The 18,807-nt window shown below is 37.2% G+C and overlaps 1 protein-coding gene across 5 annotated transcripts in view; it reads left to right on the forward strand.

Annotated features, from left to right (window-relative positions):
- Positions 1-18,807, forward strand: part of ARHGAP24 (Rho GTPase activating protein 24) — an 859,252-nt gene that overhangs the window by 419,698 nt on the left and 420,747 nt on the right. For 4 of the 5 annotated variants that reach the window (XM_063808953.1, XM_001144292.8, XM_016951816.4 and 1 more), the window contains exon 2: positions 8,025-8,224. In XM_063808953.1, coding sequence (XP_063665023.1) covers positions 8,045-8,224 — 180 coding nt within the window. In that variant the 5' untranslated portion in view covers positions 8,025-8,044. Of the gene's footprint in view, positions 1-7,634; positions 7,725-8,024; positions 8,225-18,807 lie in introns of those variants that run through there. The other variant, XM_016951813.4, reaches the window with a different exon arrangement.

The following is an 18,807-nucleotide window of genomic DNA, read 5'->3' on the forward strand; positions in this document are numbered from 1 at the left end:
ACGTGTGTCTGTCTGTGTGTATGAACAAGATTTTATTCAAGGTTGAGCCACATAGCTACATAATTTTATGTCTGACACAGGGTAGAACATGGAGATTTAGACTTTTATGATGGAAATGAAAATGTTTGTCCTTGACTCTTGCCCCTTCTCTCTACCACCACCTGTGCTTCCATATTCCACTTGCATTCCTCCCATTTATACTTATACTCCCTAATAGTATCCTCCTACCACACTCTTACTTTCAGCCAACCATCCATAAACTAGGAGGTGGTACTGACAAATTCATCCTAATTGTGTTCCTGGCTTCCCCAGACCTGTGATGCAGAATATCAGGAATGGCGTGATTGGGACAAGGAAAGTGGGCAGAAACTTGAAGGCAACAATAGGCTTTGCCACATTTAGCAAGAAAGAATGACACTAAGTTCAATGTTGAACTATCATTGTTACCGTAGGTGAGGTTAGGAAGGGTAGTGAGGGTGACAAAAAGTTGAAGCATCTGCAGCTTGGAAGAGTCTAAGGCCAGAGTTCCTAGAGCAGAGCTTGAGGTGAGAATTGTTGCTCAAGTAATTTATTATGGAATGCACTCAGGAGAAGGGAAGTGAGGGAAGCAGGATGGGACAGGGAATCAAGTTCAGTATAAACTGGCTTTGACCTAATCTCATGCAGAAGCTCTGGAGCACAGACTGAAATACAAAGTTCCCTATGAGTCAAGAAGGCTGCCTTTGTTACTCCCTTTCTAGTTAGTCATTGGCTAAGGTTTGTGGTGACCAGCCAACATTCAGACCCTGTGGTGGAGTGGGCACAACGGCAGGTATCTTATTCTTCTCAGGCTTCCATAGCAAGATACCATAGACTGTGTGGCTTAAACAACAGAAGTTCATTTCTGACAGTTCTGGAGGCAGGGAAGTCTAAGATCAAGGTGCTGGTAAGGTAGGTTTTGTTCTGAAGCCTCTTTTCTTGGCTTGTAGGCGACCACCATATTGCTGTGTGCTCACATGAGCTCTTCTTTGTGTGGATGCAGAAAAAGAGACCACAAATTTTCTGGTGTCTCTTCTTATAAGGGCACTAATCCCATTGGATCAGCACCCCATCCTCATGACCTCATCAAATCCTAATTACCTCCTAAGGGCCCTATATCCAAATACCATCACACTGGGTGTTGGGACTTCAACATATGAATTTGGAGGGCACAAAACATTCAGTCCGTAACAACAAGTAAGAGGATTCTTTGTGGGGCACTAACTTCTGCTATAGGTAGTGAGGATTAGGAAGGATGGCATTCATTGCATCCAGGGAAAATCTAGATGGAGTTGGAAAATGGACAAAGGAGAGATTTGGTAGGATTCAACTTTCACATTCAACATTCACAGCTGAGCCAATGTAGAGAGCTGAACACGTTAAATCAAGTAAAGGGTGACTGACTTTACATGAGAAAAATGCTTGTTATGTCATTTTATCCTGAAATTATTTAAATATTTAGGACACTAAAAGAGTTCCAGGTTCTAAATCAGGTACACAGCTACAGTTATTGAGGAAATGTTCTGAGAAATGATAAAAATAAATCTATCACTCCACTGATTGACTTTAATAATAGCACAATCAGGTTTTTTAGTAAACACTGGATGGCAACACTCTTATGTCCTTTGCTTCATCAAAGAATGTCAGATCTGCAGGCATATGCGTACATGACTTCCAGTGCCATGGCACTGAGTATTTAAAAAATGAGAAAAGAATACCAACAAATATTTTGTCTTTAAAGATGTTGTTCTTGCGATAGTTTGCTGAGAATGATGGTTTCCAGCTTCATCCATGTCCCTAAAAAGGACATGAACTCATCATTTTTTATGGCTGCAAGGACAAAAAAAACAAGCACTGTATGTTCTCGCTCATAGGTGGGAATTGAACAATGAGAACACTTGGACACAGGAAGGGGAACATCACACACCGGGGCCTGTCATGGGGTAGGGGGATGGGAGAGGGATAGCATTAGGAGAAATACCTAATGTAAATGACGAGTTAATGGGTGCAGCACACCAACATGGCACATGTATACATATGTAACAAACCTGCATGTTGTGCACATGTATCCTAGAACTTAAAGTATAATAATAAAAAAAAATTAAAAAAAAAAGATTTTGTTTTCTAGAGCAGTGGTCCACAACCTTTTTAACACCAGGGACCAGTTTCACGGGGTGAGGGGGAGATGGTTTGGGGATGAAACTGTTACACTTCAGATCATCAGACATTAGTTAGATTCTCATAAGGAGTGCATGACCTAGATCCCTTGCTGGGCAGTTCACAATAGGGTTTGAGCTCCTATGAGAATCTAATGCCACTGCTGATCTGACAGGAGATGAGGCTCAGGCAATAATGCTCGCTTGCCTACAGCTCACCTCCTGCTGTGTGGCCCCGTTCCTAACTGGCCACAGACTGGTACTGGTCTGTGGCCGAGGGGGTTGGGGACCCCTGCTCTAGGTAGAACGTTACCCACACCCACCATACACCCACACATACACACACCCATACACATATGTGCACTTGCATGTATACCTATAAACACATGCGCATGCTGTCTCATTTCTTTTGTAAGTTTTTGTAGTGTGAACAGTCATGTACAGAAAGGGTATATCTAGCACGTAGACATACAGCTCAATATAATATCCTGCCGCTTGACAAACCAGCCTATTAGCAATACCTATAAAATAAACTATTTTGTTTAAAATAAGAAAAAGAAGAATTTAGGTAAATATTGGCTCTCTGCAGTTATATACTGTGTACAGTGGAATCACATCTTGAAAAGGATTTATGTTCTAAAGTCAACACAAATGGTGACAATTGGTTGTGACCAAATTTCTTCTCAAAGTCCCACAAATCTCTCATAGGTTGTAGTATTTTACCAACATTGCCAGTTTTGTTTTGTTTTCTTCCCCAGCAATAGGACAGATCACTGTTTCTTTGACTGATTGAGGGGACATGAGGTAGGAAATCATGTGCACTCAAATTCTGGGAACACATTTATACAGTGAAATACTCACTCACCCCACCAGACGCCAAGGAAACTGACACTGATTGAAAGCATGGAGATGTATTTGGTCCCCTTCACTCTTGCCCTGGGAGCATGCATTCACTGAGTGGATGCATTGTGGTGGAATTGCCTGTGTTATTTAAGTTGCTCCCTCTCCCTCTTTCCTTTTCTCTAGCTCTCTCCTACTATTTCATTCTCTCATGTTTGCTGAACATGTATAGTAAGGTATTGTAATTTCAAATACATTGCAACTCTGTGGTATGTGGCATCCTCTTTATTTACATCCTTGTTTATACACATGCTTATATATTCTTTGTTGAAATGAAGTCACACATCTAAATATCTATGTGTGTACGGTTTGTCTCTTAGAAGAGTTTTTCAGGAGCATGAATTTCGTCTCTGATTGCACCATGGCATACTGTTGTGTTCTTGGCCCATCTGGTTGCAACAAAGAACCATACAAACAGTTGTTGAAACCAGTTTCCTCTTCTGGAAAACAATTCAAAAGCTACAAGCCCATCAAATGCTGAGAACTGTCTAGCTATGGCGTGGTACAGTAGCCATCAGTAAGGTTTTTGTCTTAAGATTGATACAAAGGCACAGGTTAATTTCTCAGTTCTGTTTTTGTTTTAGTTTGGAATAACTGTTTATTTAGATTATTACTTTGTTCATTGTTATGTTGGTTTTCTAACCAAGGTGATAGCTCTATTTTGTAATCTCACATACCACCCAGCTACCATGGCCTGACTTCAGTGAAAGTATTTTCCCAGCGGAGATTCAGTGAAATCATTCTCTGAGAATTTGAGTGAATAAACTGTACTTAGTGTTAAACCACAATTGGTTATGTGTATTTCCTGCCAAGACTAAAAAGTATAAATTCTGAATTTTTTTTCATAAGGGCAGTTTCAGGTTCTTTCAAGTGTAATGATTTTGACATTGTGTTTAAGAACAATTTTCATGCTAATTGAAGTCTTCTATGTCAAAGGAAAAAAGTCAAGTTCTTAGCGTACACATTCTTCTTTAAGGCATTAAATGCAATGAAAAAGAAGCCTCTAAAATATTCTTTGTAGAGATTCTTTTGTGATTATTGCAGAGCTCCATCTGTTGATTCAACAGGTTTATTGAGTACCAGGTAAGCACTATTAAAGGCACTGGGTATCACTGGGTATGCACAGCAAGGAAAGCCATGTCCTTGACCTCGTGAAGCTTATGGTCTCCTGGTGGGGTGATAGACAATAAACAACTAAAGAAATAGCAATTTAGAGAAGTGTCAGGGAGACAAAGGACACAGTTCAGCGATAGAGAATAAAAAGAGGTTACCTAATTCACAGGGTGATGAGTGAAGGTTTTTGGAGGAGACAGATTTTAAGCCAAAACTTAGATAAAAAGGAGTTGAGCATGAAAAGAGCCCAAGACAGAGTTTTCTAGGCAGAAATCAGCAAGGGATAAAGGAGCTTGGCTGTTTCCAGAACTGAAAGGAGACAAGAGTGGTTAAGTATGTATGTGTATGGTATGGGGAGGGATGGGGAGAAGGTGGCATGAGATTAGGTTAGAGAGGTAAAGAGGTGCCAGATGATTCAGAGCCTTATAGGCCATGGTAAGACTCTGGATTTTGAAATAAGTACAGTGGGAAGCCAACAGCATTTTCAAATGTTGAGAGTCCTTATCTGATTTGAATCTTTAAAAGCTCGCTTTGGCTGCGTTTTAGAGAATGAAATATGTGTGAGCATGTACCTGTGTGTTTGTGTTTATGGCTAAAAATGGAAGCAGTGAGACTCCTTGGAAGGCTATTAGAATCATCTCCTCAAAAGATAATAGTGGACTGCACCGTAAGGTGGCAATAGAGATGAAGCCAAAAGGATGGATTTGAACTATTTTTTAGAGGTATTCTGAATTTACTGATTGATTTGATATCCGGGGTGAGGAAGAGTTATGAATCAAATGATCAGTTTTCTGTATATTTTTCTTTGCAACTGGGTGTATCATGGTGTCATTTACTAAGATCAGGTTTGGGGGAAGATCATGTTTCAGAGGGAGATCGTGTTCACTTTTAGACACTTAGTATGAAACCTATTGCAAAATTGATTACTTCATCAAACATTGATTGAGCTTCACTGCATGCCAGACATTGTACTGAGTAGTAAGGGTATCTGATGTCCCTACACTTATGGAATTACAGAGATGATAGATTTCAGAGTGCTAGAAGAGACCATAGTTGGAAATAATCCAGCCCAGCATCCTCATTTTAAAGATGAAGTGTAGAATTTTAATCATTTTATTTCTCCAGAAATGTTAAGACTTCTCTATAAAAATTATGGTTGTTTTAATAAAACTTAATTTTCCTCATCTAACAATAGTTGTGGCATTTTTTCCCTTAGGCATATGATAAGTCTGTTTTCATTTCTGTTTTAATGAATTGTTACAATTAGTCTTCAATTAGCATTAGTAAAGCACTTTCCGATGCATTCTGAAATCATAAAAATATAGGCATTATAGTCAGTTCAGTGGGCAATTTGTCATTGACTTCGGTCAGACTTATAAACAACATATGCAAAAGGAATCAGAAACCATGTTCTAGTGTACACACATTTCTCACTTAGGCATTAATGTACACAAAAGGGGAAATAGCTACTTGTATTTTTTATATTATCAATGGTAGGTTGCTAATAACCTTGAAGCATTTTAGAGGGAATTTTTCAAACTTCATAGAAAGCATGAATTTGAGAGGAAAGAAAAAAATACCTAAGGGCCCTAAGTAATTTGTTGTGCAATGAATTCTAGATTTGTGTGTGCACGCTTGTTGCGGGGGGGGAGGGGGGCGTGTGTGTGTGTTGGAATGTTTGTTTTAAGGTCCCATTTAACTTTATAAATTAAGGTGTTTGGTCAAAGAATAAATAGGCAGTGATGAAACAGCAAGTTGTGTAGATTTAAGCAGTTTAAATGCCAGGAGATGAAAAAGATTATTTAGGGTGGTCTAGCTAAGCATACTTATTATCTAAATTATCTTACAGCATTAATTGTTCAGTTAGAGTGGAGTTCTTGGCTCATGATAGTAGGTCGGGTACTGCGAAAGAAAGGAGATGAAAGTTCCTGCTCTGCAGGGCATAGCAAATTGGAGGCATCAGGCATGGTCCAGTCTGCAGACACACGGGCACACACCTGAGGGGAGAGTGTTTTCTGCAATAAGTGGTTATGGTCATGGAATGCCCCATAGAGCAAAGGAAGTGTCCAGACGTATTGTAGAGACAGGGGCCTGTTTTTTAAGAAAGGAAAAAAGTGCGTATTGAATGAGACAGAAAATAGTCAAGTGACCTCCTTGAAGTTTAAAAGTAGTTTAAGAGGTGAAGATTAAGGCAAGGATAGTGATAGATTGAAATATATGCCAGTGAAGGAGGCAAATCTTCTGCAAAGATGGTTGAAGTTATTAAAATAAGAAGTAATTAGAACGAAAGTTCTGCTTCATCCCTGCAACAGGAATGGCAGGACTAAATTGAGAGAACTTGAAGTGCAATTATGGAAGATTTGACCCTGAGCCTTCAAGGAAGAAACAAAAATGACCAAGGGCTGACAATAGAAACTTCATGGAATTTATAAGTAGAATTGTATACATGCAAATTGATTAAAAAATAGTGATGAATATAAAGACCAGACAGAAAGACAGCTTGTCTTCCAGAATTGATCAGAAATGATAAAACAGGGACTTTGTTTATGTGCCTGGACAGGAATAATCTACGTTTTATCAGATAATATATGCCTGGACAGGAATAATCTACGTTTTATCAGATAATCAATATCTTTATAACCTCATCAAAGACACAAGAGTTAGAGAGGGCTTCCCAATTCCTGAATAAATGTTTAGAAATAAACATTAGCAAGAATTTGGAAGAAGATTTTGGGACAGGAAAATCTCTTTTAACCACTTGTCCCTGGCTCCCCCAGAATGTCCACCTTCTCTGTTCTTACTGGGGCAGTTTTAGCATCTCACCTGTTGGTTAATATTTTTCCAATGAAGAACTCATTTTCTTGCTTATGTATAGGTAGTATGACTGTATACTCCTTCACACATAACCTTAAAATATTCCTCATCATGTCATGGACTGGTGCACACCACACCCTCCTGAAGCTTGAGAATGGCTGTAGGAGAAAGGAAAAAACTATAGAAAAAACTAGCAAAAGCAGATGTTTTGTTTTTGTTTGTTTGTTTTCTCTTAAACTTTTTCAGCTGTACGAATCCCTGACCAGCCAAAGAAATTGTCGAGGGAATAGTCTGGGAAACAGAGGGTAGAAACATCTTGAGATATGTTCACCTATGTAAGACAAATGTCTTCCATTAAGATTTTCTGAATAGTCTCTTGAAATGGGGACACACGTCAGGCTAGCTCTTGCTCAGGTAAACCTAGGCCTGCAGGGGCCTGTCCTAGACTGTGCCCAACAGACACAGAGGCCATAATCTTGAGAGTTATGTTTTAGTTTGTTTATAGAAATTCCTTCTTCACACATTGCCTCTAGAACTTTCTCATTTTTCAGTTCTACTTGGGTTATTTTTAGAAATTCCTTCTTCACACATTACCTCTAGAACTTTCTCATTTTTCAGTTCTACTTAGGGACAAAGAGCACCACTCAGCTGCTGAATTCATTTAGGAAGGCAGGAGGGCACAACAAGCTCTCTCCATGTTTCCTCTGGGCATATTGTTGCCAGGTCTGTGGTTTGTGTCTAGAAATTTGGCCAATGAGTTGAGGAACATTTTTCACCCCTTCTCCCACTCCCTTCCCCTTCCCCTTTCCTTACCTTTACTTCCCTTGCTCTCTCTCTCTTTCTCTTTCTCTCTCTCTCTTTCTTTTTTTCTTTCTTCTTTCTTTCTTTCTTTTTCTTTCTTTCTCTTTCTTTCTTTCTTTCTTTCCTCTCTCTCTTTTTTTTTTCTGGAGAAGAGTGGTTTAAAAGGGAGTTGAATATAACAGAGCACCTCATTATTTTCCTTTCTTTTTGTTTGCTAACTAGGAAAGTCCATCAGCTTGATAATGGAGGAGAACAATGACTCCACGGAGAACCCCCAACAAGGCCAAGGGCGGCAGAATGCCATCAAGTGTGGGTGGCTGAGGAAGCAAGGAGGCTTTGTCAAGACTTGGCATACTCGCTGGTTTGTGCTCAAGGGGGATCAGCTCTATTATTTCAAAGATGAAGATGAAACCAAGCCCTTGGTGAGTAGGAGAAAATGTAAAGCATTAAGGGCCTAAGAAAGCCAAGAAATAGAGGGATTTGCTAGAAACCGATTGGGACTGAGACCACCCAAAGCTCCCTGGTCTCCTTCAGTTCATTGTCATCTTTCACCCTTTTACCCATTGCTTGCTTTGAGTTGGAGATAATAAAATTGCTAATTGAGGCTAAGAGGCAAATTATACTTGTCTAATATTAATTTTAATATTTACTAAGCCAGAGGAGAAGGTCTCAGTTCCTCTGGCAAACTTAGTTCATGAGAAAATTTTAATAGACATCTGCTAAAAGATATATCATAGCCAAAACATCTTTCTTTTTCTCAGGAGTAAATGGAAAGCACAGGTTTGAAGGAAGAACTGTAGGCACAACTTTCAGTAATTTATGAGACATTTTCAGTATCAATTCTCAGAGGTTTCCCTCCATACCTTAACTCACATAAAATATGGATGTGGTGCTAAACCAAATGACACTGATACATTCAACCAGCATACATAATGTACCAATCCTTCTGTGAATAGTCTCTGTTGCTTTGTAGTTCCTTAGTGGTTCTTTATTTGCTTATTTACTTATTTTCTCAACCACAAGTCTCAAGACTGCAATGAGAGAGAAGAATAATCTTCATCTGCATTTCCATAGTTGCAACAGTTTTCTCAGATTCATCATGGCTTATCAGTTGATGAGAGGATATGCAAACTGAGGCATCACTTATGTGTGTGTTTTTCATCTACATCTATAGGATACATACATGAGAGAAGAAACATTTTAGATTCGTTTATATAAACAACCCTAACAGTATGTTCTTGAGGCTATTTCCTCTTGTGTTAAAGAACTTAATTAGGAATTTGGACCAGGTCTCTGCTTTAGTATTTTAAATTCCTAAGGCATTATAATTTCATGATGTTCTCATTCCTCTAATTGAACTCCCTAAAAATAGCAACAAAAATACATGCTACAAACCTTGGTCTTTTTTTTGAAATTGCTACTACTTTTTAGGCATTTACCAAGGCTGGACATCAGGCTAAAAATTACATATATTATCTTATGAAATACTTAAAATAATCCTATGAGGTAGGTATTGTTAACCTTCTTTGTGCATGAACACCAAGGTTTATGTGTAATGCAGATTACCCAAAGTTAAACAAACAGTGGTTTAATAATTTGTCTCAAGTAAGTCTGAGTTCGTATAGCTTTAGCCCAAGACATTGTAAGTAAATTAAGAAGGTCCCATATTGGTATCATGACAGTTATAGTACTTTCCATATCTGTTATTTCATTTGTCATTGCAAACCAGTGGGGAATATGGGGATTATTTTTACAGAGGAGGAAACTGTGGCTTAGAGATATGAAGTGATGTAATCAAGATCATAGGCAAATTAATGGAGTTTTTTGTCTCCTATCTTACCCTCCATGGTTCTTTTCTAATTGCACCTTGTTTTATAATTATCTAATAATCAGATTAAGGTATTATCTTGAATATAAAATTATTTTTACCAAACTCAGAGAAAGGAACCAGGTTAATGTGAAAAGACAGAATTTAGGGGGTCCAATGTGGGGACTTCGTTACGGAGGAACACAGTGAATACTATCTGTGAAAAAATACATAGAGGGCCATATCCCAGGCGATATGATAATATCTTTTTTGAATAATTTAGGGCAGAGTTCCTCAAACTAGAATTCATGTGCACATTCTCTGACATTTGCACATTCTCAAATTTGAGAAACATGGACCACAGTCTTGGATCCACTGTATCTTCATGACTAGCAGGCACTCTAGTGGTTATATTGATTAAAAAGTTGAAAATATATATTTTAAAATGTAAAAACTCCAGATTAATTCAAATGAAAATCTACCTCAAAATGAAAATTACATTAATTCATAGTATTTCCAAGATAAATAGTATTTTTACATTAGCATGTTACTAGTATTACTAGTATTTGTAGACTTACTATAACTAAAATTAACAAAATAGACTTGTATTGACCAAAAAGTACTAATTCTTTTACAAACCAAACATAGACCATCACCATCCCCCTAAAAATGTTTTTAAATTTTTCATTCTATGTATTATTTGTTAAAGATTTGTGATTAATAAAGCAGTTAAAATGTAGGATAAATAACTTTATTCTTTTTTCTTTCTTTTTTTTTTTTTTTTTTTTTTGAGATGGAGTCTCACTCTGTAGCCCAGGCTGGAGTGCGGTGGTGCGATCTCGGCTCACTGCAACCTCTGCCTCCTGGGTTCAAGCGATTCTCCTGTCTCAGGACCCCAAGTAGCTGGGACTACATGAGTGCGCCACCACACCCGGCTAATTTTTTGTATTTTTAGTAGAGACGGGTTTCACCGTGTTGGCCATGCTGGTCTTGAACTCCTGACCTCAGATGATCCACCCGCCTCAGCCTCCCAAAGTGCTAGGATTACAGGCGTGAGTCACTGCGCCCAGCCTTGGGAGAAATAACTTTGAATTATCTTTTTTAACTAACTTTCGTACAATTCAAGCACTGAGAATTTTAACATTGAGCTTTTTAATGTTTTGCCCTGATGTTTAAACACATGCATACAAATTCAGATTAAGAACTGACAATTTCTGTATCAGAGGGAACTTTGTAATATACAAACATTCTATATTGTTCTATGAGTGGCCTAATTTCTTCCCTTAAAATAGACCAAGTGAGAGTAGATGCCTGGCACATGGTAACTGTTAATAGCATATTTTTGAATGAGTTAATGAGTCAGTGGAACGTGTCTAGAGCCATGCAGCAGCAGGGCCAGGACCAAGGCACCATGAGTGATACTGTTCTCAACTCCCATCTATCAAAATCATGCTATTTAAAACAACAAAGTTTAAGCCACATTAAATAAGACCTGCAGTGATATATTGTAGAATATCTTTTAAAGAATCAGAACATCTAAATGGAGAATAATTGAGCACCTTGAAAAATGTTGAAAGTGGAAAATAATTTGTCCTAAAACCTGTCATTTTGTATTTGTGTGTTTATGATTACATGTGTGTGGTTGTGTGTGTATCTGTGTGTAACAGCCAAAAGGACATTGTTAATAAGTGACAGATAAGGAGCTAGGAGTCACTTTCTTGCTTCTAGATCCAGTGCTTCCTCTGCCTCATCCTTGCCTTCTCATTAGTCCTCAACTTTCCTTTACCTTTGCTTTTAGTCAGAGGTATTTCTTGCTTTTTTCTTTTCACTTCAGTGCTTCCAACGTAAGAATGTCCTTGGTCTTCATATATTTTGATGCGATCTATTTCAATAATATGGAGAAAATATCATGAGTAAAATTTTAAAAATTCTTTCTTTTAAACATTCCTAACCAGCTGGAAAGATTCAATAATCTTAACTTGCTTTTTGTTTTTTTACTTTCTTAGAAGGCACTTCTAAAATGAGAGTATAAAACCCATGAAATGTGTGTCCTTCTTGTCCTTGGTTAAAGTTCTTAATTTATTATAGTAAATTTTCACTGAGTTGTTTTACTCAATAAAAAGAGTCAAATCAAACTCCATCATTATCCTTATTATGAAAAACTGCTCATCTGTTGAAGGAAAGCAAAATTATAATAATAACAGGCTACCCTGAAAATGCTGATGCTATGAGTACACAGGTACAGTTAGTGGCAAGGAGTGAGTGAGGACTGTCTAGAGGGCTTGGGAAGGGCTGCATAAGGCAAGAGGTGACCCTGACCTGGGATTTTGAAGGTAGATGTGAGTTTTCCAGGTAGATAAATTGGGGAAAGGAATTCAGAGCAGAGGAAAGACATGGAGTTGTAAAATAGATATCTATAGATAGCTCCATATTGCAAGGGTGAATGTACGGCAAGAATGCAGTTAGAGAGAAACGGGGGGCCCCAATGGAAAAGGGGTTCCTTAGTAGGCAGTGAGAAGCTATTTCCAGAGCATCTGTGATACTCAAACTACACAACTATGTTAATCTCAGAAAGGAATCATGACAGTTGTTTCCTAATACATTGAAAACCTAAGTTAATAAATATGAGTTTCTCAATTAGATTTTCCTTACGTCTCTGTCTTCATATTGCTATGAGAACACACTATATCTGATTTAGTGCATTATGTACTTAAATATTGGAACTTACTATGAATGTTTCATGTTCTTATTCAACTTGCACCTTGCCTTCCAAATATTCAACAACCTGCCCAAATTTGAGAACTTAGAAAGTTTCAATGCCACTTTTCTTGTATTTTCTTTTTGAGCAAAAGGCAAAGGTGCCTCAAGGCTCTCCGCTCTCTGGAGACAGTACCTGATTTGTAAACAATGACTTCCCAGTGCTTAGCCAACAATACCTGGCAATATGAGAGGCTTATCTCATAATATAGCTATTTAATATTTAATATAAATCAAACTAAACATCCTCATTATCCTGTAATTTTTTTAATTAAAAAAAGGAGCTTTAGTTCATCTAGGAGAAAACCGTCTCCAGAATCCATTGTCTACAAGTATTTGCACTTATACAGATTTTATCCAGAGCATATTTAAAAAATAAAGTTGATTTTGATTGTTTTTATAAAAACAAACAGGAAGGTGATGCATGCAGGCCATTTTTGAAAGTACATTAATACATCTATAATTCTTGTCACTCACAGGCCACTACTATAAACATTTTATAGTGCTGAATTTTTCCAGTTTTTAAGTAATATCTTTTGTATTTTATCTTACAAATTTCATTGTATTTACATGCAGAGGAAAAAGTGTAAAATCATACTGTACAGAAGAATCTATAAAAAAGAATCTTCCTCCTACACCGCACACCCCAAAGGACTTTGGATACCTATTAGAAAGGGTTTTAAAACACATTTGAACTGAATTCATGACAATATCTGTTCTGGCATGTTTCATCAATCATGACAAATGACCATGGCCTTGTCAATACAATAACATGGGGGGAGCAGCCAAGTCAGAGATGAAGTATGATTATAGTTATCTTAAAAATGAGGCAATTGTGCAGGTTTTGTTAAGTGAATCCAGTGATAAATTTTCCTAATGGTTTTTCAGGCCCACCTATTTTACTTCTATTATGTAGCATATTATTACTTAAATAAAAGCTAAGTCTCAAGCTTGGCCATACTAGAGAAAGCCTCTGACATACCCCTGTGCTAGAATTTGACACAGCAGGGCATCGATTTTTAGAAGCCAGTCTGAAACTCCTGATAAAATGACTAAAATCTAAATAAGCACCAACCCAATTAATGTGGTCTAGACTTTCTACAACAGATATTGATCCAATTATGTGGGGAAGGTTTTTTCTGTGCCTGATCTAGATGACACTATATTAGATCACAATGGATTTTCTTAACTTAGAGGACAAAGTGATTCTGAGTGAATTATAACCTGAGGGCTGACCTCTAAATGTGCAAGGATTGATTGCTGATTTAAGAGTAAGCTCTAGGCTGGGCGCAGTGGCTCACGCCTGTAATCCCAGCACTTTGGGAGGCCGAGGCGGGTGGATCACGAGGTCAGGAGATCGAGACTATCCTGGCTAACACGGTGAAACCCCGTCTCTACTAAAAATACAAAAACAAAATTAGCCGGGCATGGTGGCGGGCGCCTGTAGTACCACCTACTCCGGAGGCTGAGGCAGGAAAATGGCGCGAACCCGGGAGGCGGAGCTTGCAGTGAGGAGAGATCGCGCCACTGCACTCCAGCCTGGGCGACAGAGCGAGACTCCATCTCAAAAAAAAAAAAAAAAGTAAGTTCTAATTTTATATATTTAATGAAACTCGTGTGTTAATGAAATCTAGAAATCTCTAAGGCAATTGCTGTCCCGTTAACATTTATGAAGCCAAAGCCTCGATGAAGCATTTAAAATAATACTAGAAACCTTGAAACTTAGATATCATCCTCAAATCTAAAACTAACTTTCTGTGTAGCATCTGATTCTTTTGGTGTTTAAAAAGACACTAAGATGGTACTGTGTGTCATCATAAATTCTTAGAAACTCTTAGCACTTTCCTAGAAATGATTATATAAAGTGAAAGTATTATTCATATAAAATATTATTTTATTCCACTGTTATTTAAAATTTTATTGCTTTCCTCTACACAGCAATATAGGAATAACTGTTTTAAGAGTAAAGACATAGGCTTTAGAATAAAATTATTCGAATTGAATCTTAGCTCATATAGTTACTAATTCGGATACATTGGGCAAATGAGTTAGCTGGTCTAAGCTTCAATTTACTAAACTGTATAATAAGATTATGATAGTAAATACTTCATAACATTATTTTGGGGATTAAATGAGATACTTTATGTATCTGATTTTGGAAAGCAATGATACATGGTAAGCATGAAATAAACATTAGTATTTTTATAAATTAATATGAGAAAAATAGAATTTATTGTTTAAGATATTAATACTACTCATTCATTTGATTTTTTAAGTGAACACATATTTATAGATTTCTAATGTACCTACAAGTATTATTCTAGATTCTAGGAAATATATATATTTATATTTATAATATATATCATGGGAAAAAAATATATATATATATAATAGATCCCTCAAAATAAAGATTTAGAAAGAAGCAGCTCAGGTGAAAGTCCAAAATTATTCTAGGTAAGTAAGGAAAGTTTGCTTCAAACAACTATTTAGAAACCTAGGCTGCCAGTGATTTTGCAATTTTAACTTTTGGCTTCCAAATTCACCATGGGAATATAAAATAGCGTATTGCCTAGAAGGATCAGATGGACCAGACATGGTAGTGGCCCTTGTCACTTCTGTTCACATTTTGTTAGTTAGATAGTACTGAGTCACATGAGCACATCTAACTGCAAAGGAGGCTGGACTTGGAGCCTAGATTGATCCTGGGAGCAGAGGAGTGCGAGAGTGGGAACTGTCTGCTATATGTGACTAAAGTAATACAAAGCATTTGTGAAGAAGGAGTTAAATTCCAGTGGGTATTAGGCATAATTATAGTTATTATACAGTGTAATAAGTATTTTAATAAAGATAAAATAGGGAACCATTGGAAATCATAGGAGGAGCCCCTACCACCACTTCAAGGTTCAGAGAGAGCTTCTCAAAGGAATAATTTAACCTGAGAAATGAAGGATGGTATCCGTAGCTGCTGGAGTGGTATTTATGGCAAAGAAAAGGTGTAGGCCATGGCCCTTTTGTAAGTTGTTAGAAATTGATAATGGTCAAGTATTCCCATACCTAAGAAAGAGGACAAGAAGAGAGAGAGATTTGGAGAAGAAAGCAGAGGCAAGTTTGTTAAGAGTCCAGAAAGCAGTGGTAAATATCTTAGATTTTATCTTGGGACCTTACATTTTCCCTGCCTTTATATGCCCATTTTTCTTGGTTTATTAGACTTAAAGCTAAACAGTTAAAACAGAACTCATTCTATGTACAGTTCACTGTGAAGGAATCCAAAATGCCTGCCTATCTGAAAAGGCATTCCGTGGCAGTCCTGCAACTCCTATAATTGACTATTTTATATTATTATCTAGTCCCTGGAAAAATTATGAAAAGCAACTATGCTATAGATAAATACTTGACCTGCCATCATTCCATTAGCGTGTAAGTAGGAATTACAGGAATGCTCCTCAGGTCGCTTTTGACTGTAGGAGGAAGAGCTAAGAAAATCTGTCGCTGCTGGAGAGGGCACCTGAGATGGAAAAGCACAGAGGATATCTTGCACAAAAAGAGATTGATGGGCAGAGGGATCACAGCATGTGAGACCATTTTCACGCTCATAATTTTCTCCAGAATTGATTTGTCCGGTATAGGCACTTCCCTGGGAGGCAGTTGAGTCCACTTGTTTTTTTGTGCAGTTTCTAGAATCAGTCTGCCTGGGTTCAGTCTAGACTCACTACTAGCTATAGGGCTTGGCTAAGTTCATAAAATTCATTATTCTCATCTGTAAAATATACATCATAAAATACCTATCTCAGAATAGTTGTTAACAATACATGAAATAATGTTTCTAGAATGCTTACACAGTACCTGTCCATATATAAAGCAGTTAATAAATATTAGCTATTGATGTTACTATCATCATCATCATCATTTGTACCATCTTTGTCCATCAGGATACATTAACACAGCAGTTTAGAAGTTAAGATCTATAATATATACTTTATTAATTGTATAATGAAGGGAATAATAGATGATCAGACTATGTAAGATTTACAGGGAGGTGCTTTTCGTTGGTCATGCTAACTTCAGAGCAGAAGATAACTTGTTTTCACTTGTCACCTATGCTGTCAAACATTGAACTTATTACATGGAAAGATTTCAGAACAATACTCTCCTTTGTAGTATGCCTTTTCTCTTTGTTTACATTACTTTTTTGGGCTCCTTCAGAGTTTATCAAAATGGTTATGATGACAGCCAAGGAGACTTGAAGAATTCTCTTTGCAAAACCGGCTACCCCAGAGACAGCACTGGTTTTCTGGTTTCTCAGCACCAGTTGAAGGGAGAACTATTGGAGTTGAATTCCTTGAGTTCTATTCTCACATCTACTCTTATTAACTGAAGGCTTTTGTATTTGTGATGCAATTCAATATATGGAACCAGGTAGTCCATATTCAGACTATCTCATGTGCACAAACTCAGGAAAATTTCCATTATACCAACTAGAGGAGAAGAAACTTTAGGGGAAAAAACAAATGAGTAAAAATAAATTTGAATATTTACATTTTTGGTGTTTACAGCAATGTGTTTTAAAAGCCTATTTTTTTGCCCTTGATATATTAAATATTTCGTAGCCATTTGTTACTTGTTCTCTTTTAGGTTTTTTTTTTTTTTTGCTATTCAATTTTCATGTCTTCTCTTCTTTAGCTTTATCTTGCCTAAATCCAGCTGCTTCTCGTTTTTTAGAGCTGTCACCATATGTTCATTCATTTGGTGACTATTTATCAATTATAAACTATGAAATTACAATTTTAGAGTGTTTTGATCACTTTTTATGTACAAGGAAGCAATCCAGATACAAAAATTATTGTTCTCACTTTCTGAAATTTGGCTTTTTTCTTTTAGCATAATATTTTCCAGGTTCATTCATGTTGTAACATGCTATCAATACTTTGTTTCTTCTTTTGTTGAAAAATATTCCATTGTATTAATATAACACTTTTTAAAATCCATTTGTCGGTTGATGGACATATGGGTTGTTTACACTTTTTGGTTATTATAAATAATGCTGCTCTGAATATTCATTTACAAGTGTTTTTGTAGCCATATGTTTTCATTTCTCTTGAGCATACACCTAGGAGTGGAGTGACTGTGTCATATGGTAACTGTATGTTTAACCTTTTGAGGAACTATGCCGATCATTTTTATTCAATTTCAATCTAATTTAAAACTCAAGCCTCACACTTGGTTTAAATCTCATCTGCGTCCCTCCACACCCTGTGTATGTGTTTGTGTGTGTGTTGGGGGGGGAGGGTGATGGAGAGAGAGAGAGAGAGACCTAGGCAGAGAAACCGTGAGCTGGATAATCTTTCCTTGTCTTTGAAGTCTCTGTTACTGAGAACTGGTGAGGAGAACAGGTGAGCAAAGACAAATGAATCTCTGCCTAAGAGCCTGTTGCTGTTGGGGACTACATGTCCATATTGGTTGTTTCTGCCTTTCTGGCTAATTTGTGGCTGTTGATGACCATCTCGACTTCCCAGATGTTAAATATGACAAAAATAACCTATCTTGTCCTTTTTCTTCACCTTTCAGCTCTCAGAATTGGCAGTACACCCCACAGCTTCTTGCTAAAGTCCTATCACCTGGGGACACACTTTTCATTATTTCACATGAACTCCCTAGAAATCCATACATGGTTGCCATGACAAATATGGTGTTGCAGGCCCCTCCACATGGCCCCAAAATTTTCTTTGCTCTACGAACTTTTTCCAGTTCTTTTGTCTATTACTCAAGGATAAGTGCAAAGCAGCCTCAGCACGTGACAAACTGAGGCATGAACTCCCAGTCTCTCCAGTTGCCAGTGACTGCTGGAGTTTTATCTTCCTTGACTCAAGGGAGTTATGGACTCTCCTTTCAGATGTTTTGCCTGTAGCCGGAAGGGGAGGACAGATAGTGGTTCTGGCCACAGTGATCGTATCTGACTGGGTTTGGTTCTATTCTGTTGTTCTGTTGTCTCGTAGAAGAGTAAGGCACTTAGTACCTCTTCATTTTAGCTTTTAGATTCCAGCAACCTGTCAGAGACAATAGAATAATTCCTACTTAACATCTCATTACAAAAACCTATGTTATACTCTTATATTTTTGAAACTACAGCTTATAAATCAAATGTACATACTTTTTATTGTCCCAGATAAGTGGAGCTAATATTTTCTCATCAAAGAATTTTTCCACAATTGTAAAAATCCTTCCTGTTTCTGATTTCTTATGATTATTAACTTGAAATAATATTCTATACTGCTTATGAGCTAGGTACCTTGCCATATACACAAATATGATTTTAATATTTTAAAATATTAAAGTACTAAAATATAGCATAATAAGCATTACATATATTTTAACTTATGATAAATTATTTCTCTTCTGACTTATTGTTTATGTTCATGTCACATAGTTAGAAAAGATTAATAG

Source organism: Pan troglodytes, chromosome 3, assembly GCF_028858775.2.
Source record: "Pan troglodytes isolate AG18354 chromosome 3, NHGRI_mPanTro3-v2.0_pri, whole genome shotgun sequence".
Classification (NCBI taxonomy): domain Eukaryota; kingdom Metazoa; phylum Chordata; class Mammalia; order Primates; family Hominidae; genus Pan; species Pan troglodytes.